We start from the raw sequence: 22,389 nt of genomic DNA, 5'->3' as shown, positions 1-22,389 counted from the left end.
ACAGGTGCTGAGCTCTCTTCTCTGGGGACAGAAAGAGGACGCGAGGGAACGGAGCTGGGACATGGAGCTGGGACAGGGGAGGGTCAGGCTGGGTGTTAGGAAAAGGTTCCTCACCAAAAGGGTGGTCGAGCACTGGAACAGGCTCCCCAGGGAAGTGGTCAAGGCACTGGGCCTGCCGCAGTTCAAGAAGTGTTTGGACAACACTGTCAGATATATGGTCTGATTTTTGAGTGGTCCTGTGTGGAGCCCGGAGTTGGACTCGATGATCCATCCTTGTGGGTCCCTTCCAGCTTGGTTATTTTATAATTCTATGACCTATAGTCAAGCAAATCAAACTCACCTGTTCCCAGTATCAAGGCATAGTATGTGTATCTGTTCAAGATCTGTAGCAGCTAATAATGTATCAGCTCAGCAAAAGGCTGAAGGCAAAGGGGAGGCTAAGTAAACCTTCTCATTTAATTTGATAAGTAAATGAAGAACAGCATCCTTGAAAAACACGAGCATGTAATATTAGCTTGAATTGGGAGGAGCTCAGCGAGATGAACATCACTCAAGTTTATTAGAATGCATTAAGCTTGAAACTACTTTAATCAAAAACGGAGGTACAGATTCTACAAAGGTTGTGCAAGTTACTCTATGTGAAAGAAACAGGAGGAAGATTCAAACAAATCTGTGTTCACACACAGAAGTATTCGCCAGAGACATAATCAGCAGGTTTAACTGCTGGAAGAACTGAGATGAAGCAGCTATGAAAAAGCAAAAGTACATACTGCACAATGACTTTTTCTAGTCTAAACAGTCTTTACCGTACTGCACATTGCTTACTGCAGAACAAAAACTTAGAAAAGTGAAACATATTGTCTACATTCAGAACTAGAACACGTAAAATGGTTTTACTAGTCAGTTATTACACGTTTCTTTTCCATCTGACTTTATATATTTCTTATATTAAAACTACTGCTTGGGATGCCTTGGCTCATCATTTCTGTACGCTAGCACATTACTTAAATGCTATTTCATTGACCATTTATTTTATATAATTATTTAGTTTGGTTGTTTCTTGCAACAAAACTAGCATTTGGAAGTCAAGTGTTGTTATAATGCACACAAAAATTGGTCAAAGAATATATATAAAATATATATGAAGCATATATATGCTAATATGAAGTATATTAAATTTAAAGATTACAGCTGGGACAAGGATTAGTATATAAATATACATTATAAATGATATTTTCTACTTTAAGAAATCCACCCATCTTACCTGAACTACAACAGGACACCTCTGAATTTTCACCTTAGTCCTTTCACATGCAGTTGGTTCTGTGGGCATTGTAATTGTTGATGTCAGGTTTAAAATCACTCATCTGGTGAAATTTCCTAACAAAAAAATAACAACGATCTTATGTTAAAATACATGCATTGCTTTTCTTTGTTTATTTTTATGCAGAAACTTCACCAGAAAGGTTATCTGCACATTGACACATGCATCTTGGTTCCATTATCATACGTATCCATTCAGAGTTTTAGATTTTTTCAGTAATATACGCTGTATTTGTACACTTTGCATTAATAAATCCCTTCAAATTGCTCAGCTTTTTCAAAAGCACCCATCTCTCAGAACAGTCTCTCCCCTCCCTTCATGAAGAAAACTTATCAGCCTTTGCATCCAAAAAGATTTTTACTTGCCCCCTTGAAAAATGGTTGCAAAATCAAAGGAGAAAAGTTGTCCGTGCCTTTCCTCCGTAAACAATAGGACAAACCTTTGTCTAGGTAATCAGACAGCAAGAGCTCAGTCCTATATTGCACCTTGAAATGTCTGCTAGGTATTTTCTACTAGTTGTAGATTCTACCCACACATACTGTAATGAAAAATAATTTCTCAAGCATAGATAACGGTCGAAAAAGCACACCGACATCAAAAGTACAAGAAGGCATTGTTTCCTATATTAATATGAGAAAATCTACTTTAACCAAGTTCTCATTCTTTACTTCCTTCTGACAGCATACAAATCACAGCTTCTTCTGCTTGATGTGTACAAGAAAGCTCAACATTTTTATTTGTGCATTCCAAAAACATTTATTTTTACTAATATTAACTGTAAAGAGCAACTCTTCTAACCATGCTCCATCTCTCCCCCCCCCCAAAAAAAAGGCCACCACAATGGTTGTGAGTGTAAAATGATGGAAGCTTGCTTTGCAACAATCAAACTCTGTCTACAGTGCAATCCAAGATCCAAGGTGTGGCAGCAATTCTGCAGTGACACAGCTCATACAACATATACAGCTGCAACCAACTCAAAATTAATATTTTGGCAATAGCAGCTGTGAAGGAAAATGATTTAATATGAAAAGAAAAGGATGTTGGATGGTACAGAAAAAAAATAAAAGAAAAAAGAAAAGAAAGGGAATGCAGTACTATTTTTGAGACGGTAAAAGTCAAAAGGGGTTCAGGAAAGTAAAAAACACTTTCTTATTAAAATTGATGAGTGTTAAAAAAGATGACCCCTAGGGAGTTTTCTTTGGATTTAAGTTTTCATGCAAAATAGTTGCGCAAGTTGAGATATGATGAAAAACTAGTTTAACAGAAATATGTAGAAGAATTTGAAAATATAGCCCTAGATATATATAAATCTTTGATGCTGTGGACTTATTTTGAGTTACAGAAGATTCAAAGGGAATGCTGCTATTGGAGTCAGACACTTTTCAAGAGCACCACTTTGAAATTATGTTGTTACTACTGAAAGGTCCAGTATCTCTCTTCATGGGTCTGCTGACTGGTTCAATGTATCTTCTGTCATGCTGCTGCACTGGGTTTCATCTCTTAAGGGAAAAAAGTGAAGAACAGAGGAGTAGTAAACGGCACAGCAATCTATAAAACTATTGGCATTTCAAGCATGTTCAGTATGTCTTTGTGATTAAAGGCAAATGGTGCATACATGCTGATTTTTTTTATCTGTTTTTGAAAGACACGGTGTCTGGACTTCTTATATCAATACTAATCTGAGCTTCTGTAACAGTATAGTATTTTTATTTGATGATATTTTGAACCTGAGATCATTCCTTATGTTCAGAGAGCTTTAAAGCAAAGAGCACTTCGCATATCTGTCCAACAGTCCACAATTGAATGACTATGATTCATTCACTAGATGGGAAAAAAGTTCCTTGATATTAGTCCTGAAAGCAATCTGTCATTATACTGGCACATTAGCTTTGTTCAAATTCATTTGTGAGATTCTTTGCAGGAAATAGTGGCTAATAAAGTAAGGAAATGATAGAAGAATATTGAGGCCCTATTAAATCATTAAACCCAATTCCTTCTCAAATACAATAAAGGCTTTGAAAAGCTAGACAACAGTCTATAAAGTTGCATTTATATTCTAAGAAAAATAATAAAGATAGTCTGCCTCCATAACATTGGGTCTTAAAACACAAGGAATGGTTTCAGTTGTCATTCGCTTTCCAAAGCTGGTGTGACCGATACCATCAGATGTCTTTTCCACTAATATAACCTCAGACCTAAGACATAGGTCAAAATCCCACACTCTCAAAATAAGGCCTGGGAATGCATGATTTATAATGTGCTGATCAAACTCAAATAGCTGTCTTGTGCTTTGTTAAATCCTGCAGAGCTTTGGCTGTGGTCTGGATAAACAGATGAACTTTAGGTTGATAAAATACTTTGTGAACTTATAGTATAGAGTGTTATATACAAATATTAGTCTTCAGAATCTCTATGTTTTATGGCCCAGGTTTCTAACTTCCTCATGAGAATTATATTAGAAAAGTCAGTATAATGCGTACTTGCAGACATGGACATAGACTAGGAAGGCTGGATTAAGGAAAAAAAAAACAGGAAAAAAAAACAAAGAAAGGGGAAATGGATGGGAAAATATTTCAGAGAAAGTATAAATATGTAATCTTGTGATTTTTGGTAGTTTCTTATCTTGAAATGATTCTTCATTCTTGTCTTTTGGGAATCCATTCTCTTCATCAAATTCATGAACACTTTCTTGCCAGAACTATTTATATTTTAAAAAGCAATACTTTTCTCTAAGCTTTGAGAAACACAAGGCAAGGGAAGGCAAGGCAAGACACGTTACCTCTCATGCAAATAGGTGTAACACATGTTCTGCAGTGAATGGCAGGTTTTTCATTCTCTGTAGTACACTCAGGATTTCATCTACAAATTGGTTTTTATACATGTATTTATTTTCTTCCAGTACTAGTAGTATGTTAATGCATGTATACTTTTTTCTAAGAACTAGAACCCAGTATACAGTTTCTGATGTGGCAAGAGGTTGGCTGTGCAGCAGTAATAGTCCTACATAAAAATTACCTTCTTCTCTTTTTTATTTTAGAGATGGGAGATGCTCTTTTTTTTTTTTTTTTTTAAATTATAAATACTGGAGAAAAGTGCCTAAAAGATTGATTTCCTGGTTTGTCTACTTTATGGACAACCAAACAGAAACTACGATTCACATGGGCACCGACCTGTGGGTATTGGAGGAAGGCATGGTCTGACAGCTCCCTGTGCATCTCTGTGGGCACTCCAAGCCCACTCTGCGGGCTCTGTGGCAGTCACCACGAGGCCTTTTGTTTTGCTAAGAGCTACCTCCTTGTGAGCACATGCAAAGACAAACTACATGAGCAGCTGCTGCACAGGAAAATTGTGGAACCTTGTTCAGCCAGAAGCAAAATTAGCACCTTCATCTTTCATAGATCTATGTGTTAGCCATGTTCCTTGGGGAGCACCTTCAGCCTGGGATTCTTTCACATCATACCACCTTCTGGGCTCAGTAACTAAACCCAGACAGTGACCTTAGCAGGGAACAGCTTTAGGATGTTTTTATGTTTAAATCCTAGGTATGTAAAAGAATGTTTTTACAGTGTAATCTTCTTCCAAAGTTAACATTTATCCAGAAGTGACATATACATTGAGTTTCTGAAAAAAATACTTTCATATAGGATTTCAATAGCTGTTGATATAAGATTTATAGTTGTTTTAGAGACACCTTATTTACATATCCTAACATATAAGAAAATACTGCCATCTGTTGTTACATACAGTAAGTGCAGCTGCTTTCTACAATTAATGTTTCTTAGACGAGTTTCACATCCCTCCGCTTTATCTTTTCTGCTTTAACAACTCACTATTCAATTGTTTTCAGGAAAAGCTGTGCAATTCCTGTCTCACATTGGAGTAGGCTAATGAATTTCAATGTGTTTACGTGGTTAAATGTTGAAACAAGCATAATACTTTTATTTTTCAGTAGTGGGCTTGGTTAAGGATTTGGGGGAATTACGTCATTGAACAAAGGGTGATTTCTATAACCATTAGACATTAACTATTGGGGTAGCTAACAACCAGGCTGCTGAGAAAAATCAGTGCATTTAGTGCTGACACTGTTACTTAAAAAGCCTGGACTCTTACCTTGACACTGTAATGAAGCAAATAGCCTGAGGTAACTTGTGGAAAGTTTAGAATTTGCAATACAGAAGAACCTGTGAAGAATGATAATCTTATTGTAACACGTACTCTTTCTAAATACATCTAACTAATCTAACATCTTTCTAATACATCTAACAAATGATTTTAAATTTTTATATAATAAAATTTTCCTGATTTTTTTCCTCATTCAGATACTTAGAGTCATCATTTAAGCTCTTAATGACCAAGAAAAAAAATAATCCTTGTGAAACAAAAATCCTTCAACAAGGGGCATGACATTTACAATCTTCTGCTTTGTTCATAGTTTATTCCAATTAGGTTGCACATATTTAGTTTCTCAGGTTACACCGTACTGTATTGTTTTACTAAAAAATGTCAAACACAGGTAGTATATGAAGGAACGGAGGGAAAAATTTGGTTGTATTTCAGAGGACTGTGGGTCTTTCAGTGCAACCATCTGCATTTGAAACTTTGCCTTTGAATTCTTACAGACACATTTGATGGGAGAGAATATGATACAAACTAGATTTCAAAAAAGGAGAGCAAAAATCTGTGATCAGTGCAAGTTTAACCCGTTCTTTCAACAGCACTTAAAAATTATTCTGGTTCTGAATTTCTGATTAAATGTCTTCTGCTTTACTTTCACCATCCTCATCTTTTCTATTCTTTCTCAGCCTTTTGCTGTGCTCTTTATTTCTTTCCCTCTGGTTTTAATCTATAACTTCTTGAAAATTTGACAACCTACCTCTTAGCATGAGAAGCTGATAGAAAGCAAAAGCTACAAATACTTCAACATTGCTGCCAGCTTGTTCTTGTTATTTTTTTGTTAATAATGTGTAATTTCCAAAAGGCACAAGCAAAACGTCTTTCTTACAGATATGGACAGCACAACCTAATCAGGGTGTTCACAAGGCTTTTATTCACAAAGGTTAAGCTGATGGAGACTAATCTACAACCAGCAAAAGTGGGCTTTGCATTATGATTTATCCATAGGGCACTGAATTACTGTATTAACCATAGAGGGAGTCTAGGAAGATTAGCCTCATCAGATTAAAGCTAGTTTTTTGGACAGTCACTGTAGAAATACCATGTTAGTATGAGGTCTATATGTAGCTGCATTTATAGTATTTTATAGATGTATATCTCTGCTAAAATTTATGCATCACAGCTGCTAATATGGCTGTTCTGGATTACTTACAGACCATGATCTAAATTGTTTTCTATATTGTTACTTTTTTCTTTTGTTTCTTCCTCCAACTCCTTATTTTATTTTTTCTTCAGAAGTAGAACATCTGTCTAAAGGAAGTCTGTCTCCAGCTGCATTTGCCTTTTACTTCTATAACTTACTATGAATACAAAGATGCATAAAGTGAATTACAAACATTGCTAAAGTATTTACAAAAACAATCTAGTGTCATTGTATAAAAGCGAGTAAGATTTTTTTAAAAAGGTTGATAATTTTAAACATTTATCTCAACTTCCCATCCTTCAGAACACTTTGTAAACTTATAAGATATAGTTATCATTGTACCTTTTTTTCCTCTGTCTATACCCTAAAACCCAGAACTGAAAACTAATTCTAAGACAGATACTAACAAAATTACAGGATTATTCTGTGTGTACGTCATAAGAGAGATTTGGATGTGTTTAAGCCATGTCAAGGTTTTCATTTTAATTTTCTGCACCTGGAAATGGGCACCTGATGAACCCAAAATGAAGCATTCCCTAAAGCAGATGCAGATGAATGCAGTGTAATTCCCTACACCCGGGCTAATGCATCCCACCCTAGATTTCTCCTGATTACAGGCTCAGTGCAGCTATCATTAGAGCACAGGGCGCTATCAGGGCTCTACACAACAGAGTCCACTTCTTAAGCATGGCTGGAGGAATTGCTCTCTACACACGATGGTAGAAAGGGCACCCATTCAGGGAGTGGGAGACCATCTGCTGCCATTTGGGAATGCCCAGCTGTCTTGCTGAAGAAATGCTATTGTGTAGAAACCTCCCGCCACCCCAAGGGAAATGACATGAAGCAGCAAAACATTATGGTGTGCAACTGTAAATGGGAGATGCAGATTCAGGTTCCTTCTCCCACAATTCTGGTACGTATTTTCTGAAGGCTGTTCTGGTAGCAGAAATGGAACTTAGGTATAACCATCTGTTCTGGAAGGCTAATCCTGTATATAAAGTCATGTTACCAGTTTTATATCACTGTCCAGTATTTGTTATCGAGGATGCGCAACATGCGGGTTTCTGTTGGTGTTGGAAGTGGCTAGGAAGGTTATGCATTTATTACTAAATTTTAAAAACACAACAGCAATCTGAAGACCTTGACTCTACCAGGACAGTCCTGGCTGATCAGACCTGCAGTGCTATGCAATGGACTTCAACAGTCCAGATTCTCCAAAATCTACTTTAGACTTGAGATAAAGAGTATACTGTTCTTCCCTCTCAGTGCTGGGAAATGAAATCAATCTAATTCTTGCAGCAAGGCAAGAGGATATTAACATTCAAACATGCAGAAGGCTTTTTATTATTATTTTTAATATATATATATATATAAAAATCACTGCATTTGGGCACTGAGCTTGCTTAACATGAGAAGATATCTACCTGCTCTAGCATCAAAAACATCAATATTTCATTTATGCACAGTATTTGTAGCATTTAGAGAATATGTGAAGCACCTTAGAATTCTCTGATTCTGGTTATTGAGTGATTATAAAGTTTGTGAACACAGACAAACTTCTTCCTGAAGAAATTCACTCTGAGAAGTTTGTCTGTGTATTGCCTATACTGAGAAACAGTGATGATCTTTTGATTCCAGAAAAGCGAGCAGGAACCTGACTTCTTACTACAGAATTTGAGTATACTCACTTCTTAAGGTTTACGTGAGATATTAACAGCATTTACAAAAACATAAAGTGTTTGAATTCAGTAAAAAGTTTACCAAATTTAAATTACATTCAATGCTAGTTTTTGACACAGTATCCACTTCAAAATACAGAGGAAACAACCTTCACGATCATAGCCTTGGTAATGCAAACAGAACATTAAACCTGCAAGGAGAATCATGACAACACGCTGTGTGGCAATGAGATTTCTTCCCATTCTAAAACACCAGCTTCTATTTGCTTAATGCTCCTGTGGTTGCCAAGTAAATTGCTTCAGGAAAATGATCCAAGGTAAAATTTGTATAAAAACAACCAACACCACAAACAAACCAAGAAATAAAATCAAAAAGCAGCAGGATAATTTCACTGCTCAAGTTTAGAGAATAGTCTCACATACAGCTGGACTGTTCCTAACATGGAAGTGGCTGAGGACAGAGCAATGGGGGGACTTTTTCTGCTGGCTTTGGCATTGGAGAAACTAGCATAGGGCTGTACCTTGATTTTCCATGTATTCTGTGAGATTCTTTTCCCTTGATCTGTAAGTGGATCCACTGACTGAAACAAATGGTAGAGAAACACAAGAGATAAGGAGGACTACTTTTAGGAGCCTTACAGAAAAGAAAATTCAACAACTTAACAATGAAAAAAAAAAGTCAAATGACTCTAAAGTATGTAGAAGTCAGAGGTGCAGAAGCTAGAACAATTCATTAATGCTCCATGTAAGAAGATCTGAATTATTTTAAGAGCACTGTATTTGCATTTTAGATATAGCAGAATGAACTAATTATGAAATGTATGCGTCAAAGATTTCAATTTCAGGCTTGACTTTACTTTGGAGATTAATTTTTTACTTTATCATTTTTGCAGGCAGTTCAGTGGACAGCCTTATTTGAATGTTACTCATTGTTCAGTGATGTATGAAGTGTATTTAATCAATGTGAAGAAAGTAATATTAAACTATTATGAGAAGCATCAAATGTTCTAAAAAATCTCAAACAGAAGGTCAAAAGGTAACAACTCTGCTAACAATATGAGAAACAGTGTATTTAACTTATTCTTTACATCCAAGCTTTTCACAGTATATAAATTATCCTTTTGTCACATAAAATTAAAGTGTAAAATGCATTTTTCTATCCCCTTGATTAAAATTATCATATAAATAATGAATCAGACATTTTTCTATGTTTTACTAAGAGAATTTTAAATAATTATTTAAGAATTGGTGTGCATTTTAAATGGCTGCAAAAACCTTTGACAGGATGGTCCTTACAGTCATTAAATCATTTGTCAGCGTGTTCGTTATTACAGAATAAGGTAATTGCCAACAAGGACAGTTATTTCAGTAACTCACATTTCCGCAAGTATTGCAAACCCCACTTTATGAAGATCCAAGCCTGATCTTAATAAAACTGTCACATGAACCTCCATTTTTCTTTTTTTTTTCCTTTTTAATCTTTTCAGAGTCACTGAAACAATGACAATCATCTTAGTTTCAACTAAGACAGCTAGACATAAGGAACTATTTACCTGAAATCTATGAGTGGAAAAACATTCATTTTCAAGCCAGGAGTTCCAACCCCACTGTCCAGTGCTGCTTCATTTGAAACGTACACGGGATTTCTGTCCCTGTCCAAACAATCAATGGCCACATTTTAAGTGCATTTTCACTGCGGGTGCCATAGGTTAAAATGTCCTGGATATAAAGCCACAACTGTCTCAACAGTGCTGCAGACAGCCTCAGCGGGTTAGGTTAGTGTGGAAGGCATACCACCAGCCAGAAAAGGAACTGCCCAAAGGAACGTGAGCTATGCCAGCAGAGAACACTTTCTGACAGACTTAGACTGAAAATATTTATTTTCCATGTACCCTGACTCACAGTCATGGATCATATAAACAGTGATGGAGGAAGAAATACCAAAAAAAATAAAACATTCTAAGTCTTGTATTGCTTGCACTTCCTATGTCAGGAACTCTTGCTTAGAAATGAAGAAGCTACTTTGAGATGAACAGAAGGGACTCAAAGGAAGAGACTATGTGCATGCAAACCTTTGACAAGGTAAGATATTCTTAAAGGGTAACACAAGGGTAATACTCAAAGTCTGTTTGAACTAAGGAAAAATTCATTACTTAATAAGGAAAGTGATAACTTTGGCTACTGTGGCTTTTGGAGTAAGTTTATCATTACAGTTATTGATAGCTTTTTTTTTTTTTTTCCTATTTGAAGATCTACTCAAGTTAAAGTTAACTGCATTCAAATAAATTAATTTCATACCACTATTAAAATGAACTGCTGCCACCTCACTGTCTCTTTAACAAATTTGTGATATCTCATCGAATAATGACGGAGGCCCTTGCTTTTGTTTCTATCTCCATTCCAGAAGACTTGCAGTTTCACAGGCATAAAGTGATAAGAATTCTGGACTGGGGACTTAAGTAGTGAACAGGCTTTGAATCAGCAGCACTTCAAGTGGCTAGTAGAAATGTTTTCAGTGAAAAAGCAAACCATTATTTGAATTTGGTACATTTCTTTCAACAAACCTCCTCAGTTTCTGCTTTGACTTACTAGTGTTGCAGAGAACACTGCATATATTCAAAGTTAACTGCATACAAGTATATTATAAACATTTATGTGCAGCAATGAAATCTGGTATAAACACAGACTGACAAAGGAAAACGTTTCTAGCTTCTCAACCTTTGAAGAACATAAAAAAAAAAAAAAACATGAAATGAACAAACATGAAAAAATATGAGGTTTCAAAAAAAGCCTTCCACTGGATTTACAATGTTTTATGTACGACCTTCCTTCTGCAAACACAAGAAATGCATTTTAATATTGCCACCATTAAGAGTTCCATTGGCTTTCTGAAATCAAGCATAACTAAGTCTTTTCAGGATTTGGGTTATGCTGTCCTGCAGAATACTTTCCCTCCTAACTTTACAATCAGAGGTAACTGTACAACATCCCTGGTGGAAAGTGCTATTAGAAACCTCTCTGGCTATTTTATACAGATTTTTACGTAACTGGTATTTTGAAACTTACGTAAACAAATCTGGATTTTTTATTTTTATTTTTTTAAACTACTGCCAGACAAACAAACAAAAACAAAACAAAAACAAAACCACTAGTTTTTTGGTGGTATTTCTTTCATTTAAAAACACTACACATTTTCACAAGGAAGATTTTTTTAAAAAAGGTTTTAAAATTAACTATTTTTATTGCTTACATGAATATATAAATATCTGTTCTCTCACATTCTTCAGACTTACTTTCACTATTCAAATATTTGAATTAAAAGTTAAAAATTAAAAGATAAATTCAAACACACATGGAGGAGACAAACATTTGAAGTTTTTTCTATGAACAAAATAAATGTGTTTCAAATTCACTAGTCTCTGATAGATACCAAAACCACATAGCCTGACAGACAACACTTAACTACTTTTGGTTCAACTTCCCAATAATTTTTTTTTTGAGTGAAGCTAATCTTATCAAGTCCAGATTTAATACAGTTGAAAATTTTCATCATTTAGATTGCCAAGACAAAATGAAGACTGATTTGTGTATCATTACCTGACAGCACTACTGCTGATGCCTTGGCGAAATCTAAAGGTCCACATGACAATACAGTGAAACTCAGAGATTTAAATGAACCTTTTAAATTATTTGAATTATGAAAAACTATTATGTTAGTTTTAAATTTATGTTCATCTTGATAGCCAATTGTTTTTACTGTCCAACTTGTCTTTATGTTGAAGATGCAGGAAAGTACCTAAGATAACACTCAGAGCCTTATATTACACATACTGACCAGGCAGAGCTCAGACTCAGTAAAAGAGTTGTCCCAAATTCTTTGTCTGTGACTCATGTCTGGTTAATGTAACGACAAAAACTTTTCATTTAATACATATATTTTGTATAATAACCAGTGAAAACACATCCAAACAATGCTCAAAGTCTGATTTAAATGGCAAAAAAAAGTTTGTTACTATTCTTATCTTGTCTTATTTAACCTATTATAACTCACAGCACAAAGATTTATAATGTTAATCTTGATTTAAATCGTTAATACATGAGTTTACAAACTGTTCTACTAAATTGGTGAGATGTGACACTATCTAATTTGAGCAAGATTAGATAAATTAGTTACAGTTCATAATCAGAAAAAAATGTGTTTAAAATTATCTAGAAAGATAAAAGTGGGTTAGATAAAAGTTACAGTTGTGATGGATTTTCCTCATTATTACCTTCACCCTATAGAAAGAGGACTTTATTTTTTTACAGTCTACCCACCAAAAAATCTCATGAAACTATGTATGATTTTGAGCCTTTTAGAATGCCGTAACATTTTATAAGAGCTCCCGGTCCCCTCTTATGCCAAATAATAGAGTCTGTTAGGGTAAGTATCATAGAATCATAGAATGGTTTGGGTTGGGAGGGACCTTAAAGATCAGCTAATTCCAACTCCTCTGCCCTGGGCAGGGAAACCTTCCACTAGACCAGGCTGCTCAAATCAATGCACAGAACTTCACACAGTTACATGCATCTATAATTCCTTAAAAAGAGACAAGCTAATTCCTGGAACAGGTGCTAAGTTCAGTGTAGGGAGCCAAGATTGAAACTTGTAGTAAGAACACCTTACAAGTGTGTGAAAATCTAAGGTTTGTTGCAGATTGAAGTCACTGTTTGTCTTCATACTTCTATTAGTTTTGGGATGGTGGCAAAATAATCTCTCTTAAACTAAGAATAAAGCTGAAGGTCTGTGTTGCAGATGTTTCATGCATAGGAACAAATTCTATTGCACATGAATTTTCTGTTACATTTGAAAGTTTCTCAGTAATGTGGAGGAGGTAATGTAGGCAACATGGAATTTCCAACTAGTTTTTAACCTGGTATCGAAGTACGAGATTTTGTAAAAATTACAATAGAGATTATTTCAGTTAGTAAGCTCTTATGTATCAGTGTTAACTCCCTGAACTAAGCTGTGCACTACCACCTATTTCTCCTGACTCAGAGCACTGTCTATAATGTATGAGTGAGTCATTAATTTACATACTTTGGTAGCTGAAAATTGATCTTACCTTGATTTTTCTTCTGTTCCTAATGGCACTAGGAAGAGGCTCTTGAAGTAGACCCTTAGTAGCATATGAATAGTTCTGTGAAGCTTCTGACAAATTCTCTGCCTTACTGTTAATGAACATTTGTAGAATATGCCAAAAGGTCTTCGCAGAAAACACTATTATGCTGGCAAATTTCAACAAATCGTGAATCTTTATAGACAGATTATAAGCCCTTATAGTTGCCTTTTATAAAACTGGCATATTTAAAACTATAATGGCATTAATGACTGCAACTGTTATGACTAGATACGTACAAAAAGTTTTATCATTGTAGAATCCCGTCTGCAACTTCACCTACCAGAGGCTTTAGAGGTGTAATTTCTTTTAGCAGCACTAGGTGGAGACAGTGATTCACACAATGCTTGCTAACACACATTTTCTAGCTGCTGTACCACAGTTACTGCCGGTTAGCATGATTTCACTCTTCCATTCACTTCATTACAGATTGCAAGGTTACATTTTTTTTTAGTAGCTATAACAAAGAAAGTAAAATAAAATTATTCATGCTTTGAGTAGGTAGCAGGTCTCCCTGAATCTCTTTCACACGTGTATGCATACGTAAATCACAAAACTCCAGGCAAACTATAAACAAAGTACCAGAGCTTTCTTTCAAGGCCTAATATGCGTGAAATTTACTTACCAATGGTAACTCTGACTGCATTTTTTCTTGAGCCATAAAAAACATCCTTACCATGTTCTTAATTTTTTATTTATTTATTTTTTTTTTATAACTAGAAAATACATACTCAATTAAAAACCTCAGCCTTTGTGAAATCAATACTTTTGAAATTCCTGGAAATAAAAATAAACAACAACAGAAAAATCCATACACAGTAATTTACTTTCTCCACATTAACTTGATTTATTAAGCCTATCATAGCATATTTAATTATCCTTACCACAGAACGGTCTCCCAGTTAGCAGCTGGAGAGTTTTCACATGTCAGTCATGACCAATGATTGATATCATATGCTCTGTGCCCATCTTTAACTTCATATGAACTAGTTTTGAACTAGTTAGGATGCACTAGAAGAGAAAAGCCAACAAAGATAAGTGCACACAACTAAACAACTGCCAGGAGACCACTTTGCAGATATTCAGCCTAAAATTTAAAGTGGTTAGCAATTTAAGGAGGTTTATTGCATCAATGTGAGACAACGTATCTAGAAGCAAGTGATTACATAATACAGCCTGCAAATCTGACATATTTCCAAATTATAAAAATAGTACAAGTTAAAAAGCAGGCAAAAGTAAGCTGTTTTATTTAAGCTGCTAAAACAAATGCAGATGGAGTTCTTACTCTGGTGTACTATCTCCTTATTGTCTAAAAGATGGGATCTCCTAGCAATGAAGTTGTTTTGAGTTAAAATGTGTTTACCACACTAAATGGGAGCGTGGGCTAATTTCCCAATGGCAATCAAATTTCAAAGTTTTGAATTTGGCTGAGCCTAGCTGTAGCCGACTGTAGTCTATTAATCTATATAGTCTATGAAAGCATATTGGGAGTCTGCATCCAAAAGGATCCTCTTGGAAACATCTGTTTAAGTTAGCAGAACCATTGGAAAGGTTTGGCAAATTTCCCTGCAGGCTGCTGGGGTTTGATCGTGATCAGTAAGTGGCTGGAATTTATGTACCTTGGGTTGATTCCTTTAGGTTTCTTTGCACTATTGCCTCTTCCAAAGAGAAAAGGAAGAGAAGTATTGGTTGTTACTGTGCTGATACAAGCTGTTCATGACATCTGTTCAATGAATAACAGACTGGTTGGTTAGGGGTTGGAAGGGACCTCTGCAGGCCATTTGGTCCACACCCTTGCTCAAGCAGGGACACCCAGAGCAGGTTGCCCAGGAACTTGTCCAGACGGCTTTTGAAGATCTTCAGGGAGGGAAGACCCCACAGCCTCCCTGGGCAACCTGTGCCAGTGCTCCTCCACCTGCACAGCACAGAAGTGCCTCCTGACGGTCAGAGGGAAACTCCTGTGTGCCAGTTTGTGCCCATTGCCTCTTGTCCTGGCACTGGGCACCACTGAAAGGAGTCTGGCTTTGTCTTTTTTGCATCCACCCTTCAGACAACCCATCCATGCTTAAGAAAAGGGCAGCAAAGCCTTTTCAAATGCAGGGTTGCTGTTCAAGCAATGAAGATAACCATTCTTAAAGAACATGACGCTGCGGTCTCTGTAGCTGTCCTACAGACTTTTGCCTAGTGTGAGGGGAAAAAAAGAGAATTGAGCAGGCTGTTTGAGGGTCAGAAAGTCAGCAGCTGAATTGACTTAATGGACATTGACCAGCCTTGTAAACATTCACCAAAACGATCTATAATATAATTTAATACTGGAAGAAAGAAACTTCTGTGATTAATATGTGCTTCCATCTGACTCAGTCTAAGTATCCATAGGATTGCAATTTTTTCTAGCTGTTATTGAAAGCTCTTACATGTTTTAATAAGATCGTAGTCTTTGAAGCATTACAAATACTGACATAGAACCTGAACACAACAGCCTAAGTGTAACTGATCACATGAAACAGACCAAAGAGGACATCTTTGGGTAACTTTCACAGCATGAAGGATTTGTGTTTCTAGTTTGTGATGGTTACTGGAAAAACTTCCAGGTTGTCCTTCCAGAGTATTTTACCACCAGCTTATAAATATTTTAGTCTTGGTAAATTAATGAAAAATCTAGCTTTCTCTGTTAGTTCCATTTTCTCAATGACTCATTCATATATTCCATATTTCACATAATTGGACTACTTATTACTGCTAACTTGAATCTAGTTCTACTTTTCGGGGGGGGGGGGAGTTTTATAAATGGACTTGTTAAGTAGAAAACTTCCCCTTCTTTGCCTTTTTGTCTTTTTTTGTTTGTTTTTAAATACAGACTAAAGTTTTCAAACCTTGGTGTTTGAAGTTGCACTCTGAATTCCATACTGAAGAGTAATTAGATTTTGAAAGACTCTCTAATGAGTAGCATAGAAATAAGCAGGAACTGCTGGTGCTCTGGAAAATCTAATCACTTTTTGTAATAGACTTGGAAAGATGACAGTATGAAATCTAAGCTAAAATCAACTCGTGTTTTCAAATTTGTATGTGATGTTTACTGCTTACAAAATATTTCAACTTCATGAACAATGATAGAAAAAATTCTCCTTTCCATCCACTGTAAGTCACTTTTTTTTTTTTTTAGACATAGCTGGTCTTAATGCTCCTCATAAATAACTCTCCGATATACTTGACTAGATAAGCGATTCTGTGCTCTGCATGCAGGGGCTGATGGAGAAAAAAAAAAAGGAAAATTCCTTTCCTCTTTGCATCTAAAATATATTTTTGAGATTTTCCTTTATCTTCTTAATGTATCTATAAGAACATCCATCACAGAAGTCCAATACAGCTACAAAACACTGTATTATGTTGCAGATTTGCAGTGGTACGTGGCATCCACAGCGCTGCTCTTAATTGTATCATTCCTTAAGAACCTCATGGCAATGATAGGTTTAGACATCACGGTTTACTCTGAAAGGGAGAAGACTTGTGTGTGTCAGAAGTCCATCTTTGTTCTATTCTCCCTTTGTAATGCTGGGGAGGGGGACAGGACCCAAAGAGGTGAGATACCCAGTTTTATAAGAATGAAAGCAGGTATTATACAGTCAGAACTGACGGAGTCTGGAAAAAAAGCCAGTATGCAGAATCACGAGTAGCTATCTGGGGTGTAGATACTCTCAAGTCAACTGTGTGGTGCATATGTTATATGCACCGTGTATTTGTTGACCACATGTCAGTCATGTTCCTGCTCCTGGTCACAGTTTCCTCCCTGCACACTGAATCCTTCATGCTGTGTACAATCTAAACCTGCTTTTTCTGGCAGATTATTTCCAGATTATACATGTAGCCACTTGTTGACAGCAATCAATATTTAAGAGTTGAATGTTGCAGGAATATAGTAAAGGACAAAAACATGAGCCATTTTCTAGGCATGAGATAAAAGGAAGATTCATTATTACATAGAGGAGTATAAGAAGCGTCTGCATGCCTACTAGGTCAGTAGCAACAAAAGCACTCAAAGAGCTCAGCTGAAATATGAAGAATAAGGATACAGCAAAGGTACCAATGCTGACAGCTATACACATGAACACTGTAAAGGATAACAATCTCAAAAAATCCCCAACCCTCCAGTATGGGGTTAAATTCCCATCCATACAATCTCTGCAAAACCCCCCAACAGGGGCACATCAGCATTCTCATGTATGCTATCAGATAATATTCAGATCATCAGCCATATATTCTGTTCCCACACAGTATCATTTACAACATAAAAATATAATTACATTCACAGAGAAACTACCATACATTTCAGAAAAATAAATGTATACCCTTAGTGAAATTCTTGCTGAAGTGAAACCCCTGGCAAGTGAAATCGCTAGCAAAACTCCCACTGATTTCGGCGCAGCCAGGATTTGAACCATGGATTTCAATAGCAAAACACAAAAAACATAAGATATATTGTTCTAAGTAGAATTACTGCTCTGCATTTAATATAGTTGCAAAAAGTCAGAAGCAGTTCTGTAAAATGTAAATGTAAAAAGTTTTTTTTTTTTTTTTTAAATGTGCATTAGATACGTCTTAATCTACTGGCACAGTCAATATGGAAGGTAAGGCACGTGTATTAAAGTGGGGGTGCTTCCCTGATAATTCACATATCCAAGTACTGTCATGTCCCTCTAAGTAAAAAACAAAAACCACCACCACACAAAAAAAAAAAAAACTAGAAAAAAGGAAACATAAGTATACCCAAAATGTTTATTTTTTTTATAGCGAAAACTACTTAATATTCAAAGCTATACAGTGCAGGCATAACAAACGGCTTTTTAAATTTCTGCTTTCTGTTCAGACTCACGCTGCATTGCTGAAACACTGCATTCCAACCCCTGAAGATCTAATGCACTAATCTAATGCACTGTGGCTGACCTATTATGGATGATTATAAATTACAGAAGTCCTTGTGTTGCTATAATTTTCTAGAGATTGCTTCTTAAAGCCAGAAGGTGAAAAAGAAAAAAAGTGTAAACTACCATTTCCTCTGTCTATGCTGGATTTAGCTCAGTCAAAAACAGTGTTTCGGAGCGATAGACAGAGTACCCAATTTATTTACTCCCCATTTGAAATTTATACCATAAGGAAGCAGACACAAATTAAGTTCTCTAATAAAAAATTAGAGAAGTGGCAGGATTCTGTGTTGCTTACTCTTGGAAGCTTTTGCAATTTTGGTACAATACCTATGCTGCAGTTACACAGATGAAATGGGAAAAATTATTTATTTCCTTTGAAAGGATGACAAATTCATAAAGGATTGCGAGATGCCACTATACTACAGCAATGTCATGCAAGTATATAGTTTAGAAAAATAAAAAAATACATTGCAAATAATAAAACTACAAAGTTTTTACTTTCAAATTGTTACTACTTTATTTTTGTTGGGCGAGTTATTTGCAGGATTAGGGTGCTTGAAAATTAATAGCAATGCTCTTTTGTTTCATTTTATGCAGTTCTGGAGACCAGAGGAGCCTCAGGAATTAATTGTAGCCTTTTAATAAACACAATGATGTAATGACGTATTTAACATCACTGGTTTTTGTTTGATTCCAAATAAATTGCAGATTTTTTTTCTGCTGTGATCCTAAAACAATTACCTTTTTGAAAAAGGATAATTAATCTACAATTTTTTCACATTAGATCATATATCTCTAAAGAGTGCCCACAGATTTGATGGTCTTCAGCTGCTGTGTATTTATTTTTCATTTTTTTCTACTGATGTACCGCCCCATCAGTGCTGACATTTAAATGAGTGAGTATTCAACACAAATGTGATCATTTGTATAGCATCCAATGCGGCACCATACTGAGATGATTGCTTCTGGGAGCCATCCATGGGTTCTCGAATAGGGGGGAAAAGCCAGGCAAAATTTTATCAATTTACATTTTTCTGTGATTAATTTTTATGCAAATAAGGGCCCGACCGTGCTCCCATCTCACCTGAATCATGCGGATCATCAAAGACAAATTGAGCATCACTTATTTAAAAAATAGGCTTTAAACTACTCTACAGCTGTGTTGGAAAATGCTAAGAGCAGGGCATGAACTTTTCTAATGTAACAGGAATAGATAAGAAAATGCTTTTTTGCATTTTTGTCCACACTGTGATAAACATGAATCTTAACAAAATCCTAAAAATTGCCTTTGTTTTATATTCCTTTTGCCCTTGTAAACATTTGGCATGGGAAATCTACATAAGGGGATTTTTCCAATTTCAGAATACAAACAAGCATACTTGCAAATAAAAAGGCATTGCTTAGTGATGAAAAATATTGTATTGGTTAGCACGCTTAAAGTAAATATTTTATTTCTATTTTTAGATAGAATTCAAGAAATCAGAAAGTAGTATACTATAGTGGAACAGGTCTTATATAAACAATCATATAATGTAAATGAGAAAAAGGCATTAAGTCACAAGTAAATATATAAGTTCTGTTTATAAATCAATAATTTTTGCTTTATTGTAGATAGCTACACGTCTATATTTGCCTACCATGAATTTGGAAATTTAAGAGTTAGCTAAACAACAGGCTTTTAAAAGTAATTTTGATGAGCAAATTACACGGATGGACATTTTATAATTACTGATATTGAGAGCAAGTAGAAAAAACTAATCTTTTTATCAACTTTAAAAAAAAGTATTTCTCTTCCTGTTGGAAACCAGCAAAAACTCTTTAAGGCATTACAATTGAAGGCAATATTATCAGCCATGAGTGTAATTTTTGTAGCTGTAAAATAAGTATCGCTCAGAAATATGAACTCTTGGCCCTCTAATTTGCACATGAAATTCGTATACAAGTGTAAGAATGCATTCTCATGAAAAAAATTCTCATCTCAAGAAGTTGAATTTTGAAAAGGCAGTTTCTCTTCAGAACCATGTTCCAAAAATTATAATACGTAATGTTCAGAGACTCATTTTACAAGTCTTTGCACAAATCACTATCCCTGGAACTAATCTCAGAGGAATAAGTGAGATGTGTATTGGAGAAAAGATGGTCTTTATCAGTTAGTATTCGAAAAAAGAGGCTCATGTACCAGATGCTCTTGTGACTTCAGAGCAAAATATGTCCCCTTATATATTACATACATGAAAGCTTTTTCTTTATTTTTGATGGATTTGATTAACCCCCACTCTTAATGAGTTACCTTTCATTAAACTGTACAGCTGAATGAACATTATTTCACATGCAACATAGAATGTGCTTGCACACGTGCAGACGAGCAATTTTATGTTCAGACCCTCCCCTAAATAATGCAGCCCCATATCACTGATTGTGCAGTTGACGTACGGGGGGAATTGTCACTGTTTTAAAGCTGGTGGGAGTTCTGGTACAATTCTCAGAAAAACCAGACCTCCAGCCGCATGTTTTTGAGGCCTGTGCAGCCTGCAGTCAACAACACCACAACTGATACTCTTAAATACCTCAGATGAGAGCAGCATATGACCCATCATTTTTAACATTTGTATTAATTCCTCTGTCTCCTGTAGTCTAGAGTTTTGAAAAAGACTATACTTTGGCAAGTTCTGATCAAATCCAATACGTTGACTAAATAAATGCTACAATTTGCTATTCAGAAAAGGACTTGTGAAAACTAAGGCATTGTGAATGAAGACAGTAAGATAGTAAATTATTTAAAACAAAAGACTTTTTTCCCTTTAAAAAAGACCTTTTGCAGAAAAAAAAAAAATCAAGAAGTTGAAGAAGACCAAGTTACAAAGACAAATACAGTGTTGTTATTATTTTCAAGATCTAAAATATTAAACGCATCAGTTGAACAACGTAGATTCCTATAAAGTGGAACAAAGCTTACAATATTTACCATTCACTGTCTTTCAACAAACTTAACATCTTCTACAGGAAATATCTTGTATGACTGCATTGATGTAAATACAATAGTAGATCTATCAAGTCCACCTTCCCTATATGACAGGTTTCTGTATGTTACTCTGTGCCATTGATGCCCATATAATTTCTTATAAACTGTAGTCATGATATCCTACTGGAACAGTTCTGCTATTATAATAAGTAATATATGAAAAAGTACTATGTAGCAGCTTACAAAGAGGATTCTAAATCAACAGAAAATGTTAAAAGTGATATCCTGGTGTTTCATTCCAAACACTTATCACAATAATCTTATGGGATATAAGAGAGGCATAAACAGATTATTTTACCAGCCACTGGCATACATTCTAAGATGCAAAATATCCGTTGTTTAATACCATGTGATCACACTGCACACGTTTTAAGGCAAAGAGTAGAAGCATTAGGAAACACAATGAATACATATGTCACCTCTAAAAGATCACTTGCTGGTACTTCACTTGCCGTGGGAATGTAAAACAGCACTGTAACAGATGAAAACAGACATTTATATAATGGGAATGCCTATACTCCCAGTCACAATGTGAAAAACAAGAAGCAAAAATATGGTCAGTATACTCCAGCCTAGAAAAATCTTTAGGTATCCTTTAACTGAAACTAAAAGAGTGATGTATATAAACAGGCTCATATATATATATAGATATAGATATAAATATATATATGGATTTTCTATACACGTAGATATGGATTACAAGGTCCCCATTTTGGCAAGCTACGATCTGGATGAAGAACTGTTAACAGACATGTTAAGGCATATTGTTTGCATCAAGAGGGCTTTCAGCTGAGGGGATTTCTACTGATTCAGCTGCAGTTTCAAGGCAATGCCAACAGCCATGGTAATGCAGAGCTAGTCTGTCTCTCCCAGTAGTACACCGGTACCCTGCGGCTGCACAATGGGCCCAATGGGATAGCTGGGCTCCAAGAACAAGGACCAAGCTCTGAGAAATACAAGAATGTT

At 35.6% G+C, this 22,389-nt stretch overlaps 1 protein-coding gene across 1 annotated transcript in view; it reads right to left on the bottom strand.

The window, feature by feature from the left end:
* Positions 1-2,339: 2,339 nt before the first annotated feature.
* The window catches only part of LOC310900664 (uncharacterized protein), a 191,918-nt gene continuing 171,868 nt past the window's right edge, over positions 2,340-22,389 (bottom strand). The window contains exons 1-5 of the mRNA XM_083838958.1: positions 13,426-13,667; positions 9,874-9,972; positions 8,842-8,901; positions 5,435-5,505; positions 2,340-2,823 (exon numbers count right to left, since the gene is read on the bottom strand). Coding sequence (XP_083695084.1) covers positions 2,798-2,823; positions 5,435-5,505; positions 8,842-8,901; positions 9,874-9,972; positions 13,426-13,490 — 321 coding nt within the window. The 5' untranslated portion in view covers positions 13,491-13,667 and the 3' untranslated portion in view covers positions 2,340-2,797. Of the gene's footprint in view, positions 2,824-5,434; positions 5,506-8,841; positions 8,902-9,873; positions 9,973-13,425 lie in introns of the transcript that reaches the window.

The sequence above is a fragment of the Anser anser genome (genome assembly GCF_964211835.1).
Source record: "Anser anser genome assembly, chromosome: 5".
NCBI lineage: Eukaryota > Metazoa > Chordata > Aves > Anseriformes > Anatidae > Anser > Anser anser.
This window is presented reverse-complemented; position numbering and strand designations above follow the sequence as displayed.